General features: G+C 60.8%; 1 protein-coding gene across 1 annotated transcript in view; it reads left to right on the top strand.

Annotated features, from left to right (window-relative positions):
- Nucleotides 1-1,037: 1,037 nt before the first annotated feature.
- CWC27 (CWC27 spliceosome-associated protein homolog (S. cerevisiae)) overlaps nucleotides 1,038-1,369 on the top strand; it is a gene marked incomplete at its 3' end in the record, with an annotated part of 18,452 nt that continues 18,120 nt past the window's right edge. The window contains exon 1 of the mRNA XM_009698942.1: nucleotides 1,038-1,122. Within this exon, the coding sequence (XP_009697244.1) occupies nucleotides 1,081-1,122 (42 nt within the window). The remainder of the gene's footprint in view (nucleotides 1,123-1,369) is intronic.

Genomic DNA, 1,369 nt, shown 5'->3' on the forward strand with positions numbered 1-1,369 from the left:
GTCAACCAAACACTCCTCCTGTCTCAGTATCAAGAGGAAATTATGATGCAATGGCTATATGTTTGGCTAACAGAGGTCTAAATAATTTGCAAATAACACAAGTGTTTCTGCCTGTCCTTACCATCATTCTCAACGGGCCTATTTAAACAACAATCTAGTGGGACACAAACGTTAATTGAGAACAAAACACGAGGAGGCAAACCACGTCTCACAACAAACATTCTTTGGATCTAACTTTAAAGAAGGTGGCTTATACTAACAGACGACAAGAACGAGGCACTTGGTCATCACTCATTCAAAACGTTGGGGAGAGGCCCCGCAGACCCAGAAGGAAGCGGCTGCCTGTCTGCCCTCAGCAACAGCTGGCCTGACGCCCCCCTACTCGGCCACCCTCCCGCTGCCCCCACGCCAGCTGGTTTAGAAAACCGGCTGTGCAGACCACAGCAACGTTTCTCCACCGGCAGTCCCTACGGCCTTCGGGAGCTGCGCCATCCAGCCGTCCCCAACACCTCACACTTCCCACTGAGACGCGCGGTCCCGCGCCCTCCCCGCGAAATCTTCCATCAACCCGCCGCTCATTTCCCCTTCCCAGCACGCCGGCCCTGGGACCAGCCGGCTATTGACCCTTCTCTCCCCGCATACCAGGCAGAGAGCCCCTTACCCGGCAGAGCCATGGCGCCTCACCCCACCGTCCTCACCGGCCCGGCCCAGGCCTGCAGCGGCGTCTCTTCCTGCCGGAAGGCTTTGCCCGGCGCACTCTCGGGCCGTGCCACTCACAGGGAGGACGGGGGACCTCAGTACCGGGCGGGAGCCACGGGAAGGGACTGCAGGTATCTGGAGAAGCTTCCAGGTCTTTTTGAAAGAGATTCCTTTCTCAGTGACTCCTGTAGAGACTTCGATCGGGGACTCATCCATTCGTCCTTCCTCCTGGCTTAGGCGAACTCCTTCACCCCCCCATGGGCTACATAGAGGTGCCCAAGATGGCGGGAGGTTCAGGGCGGTAGGAAGCGTCAGAGGCAAAGCGCAGCCGAGCGTTGCGCGGGGGGGTTGGTCGCCTGCTAGGGCGCTCCTTTCGTGACCATGAGCAACATCTACATCCAGGAGCCCCCCACCAACGGCAAGGTGAGGTTCGCCAGGGGCAGGGGCTGTGGTGGGCGAGGGGCAGGTGAGGCCAGGCCGTCGGGTGGAGGTGAGCGGTTCTGCAGCGTAGGTGAGGGGGCTGCACGTGGTGTTCGGGCGCGGAGCTGCTGCTGAGGGGGGTGTGCAGGTGAGAAAGCTCCGTGCTCCCTGGGGGCTTTGTAGACGAGGGGGGTGTGCGCTGTGCGTGGGGAGCGCGGCTGAGGAGGCCGGGCTCCGGGCGTGCGGGGCG

The sequence above is a fragment of the Cariama cristata genome, unplaced genomic scaffold (genome assembly GCF_000690535.1).
Source record: "Cariama cristata isolate BGI_N322 unplaced genomic scaffold, ASM69053v1 scaffold2004, whole genome shotgun sequence".
Classification (NCBI taxonomy): Eukaryota; Metazoa; Chordata; class Aves; order Cariamiformes; family Cariamidae; genus Cariama; species Cariama cristata.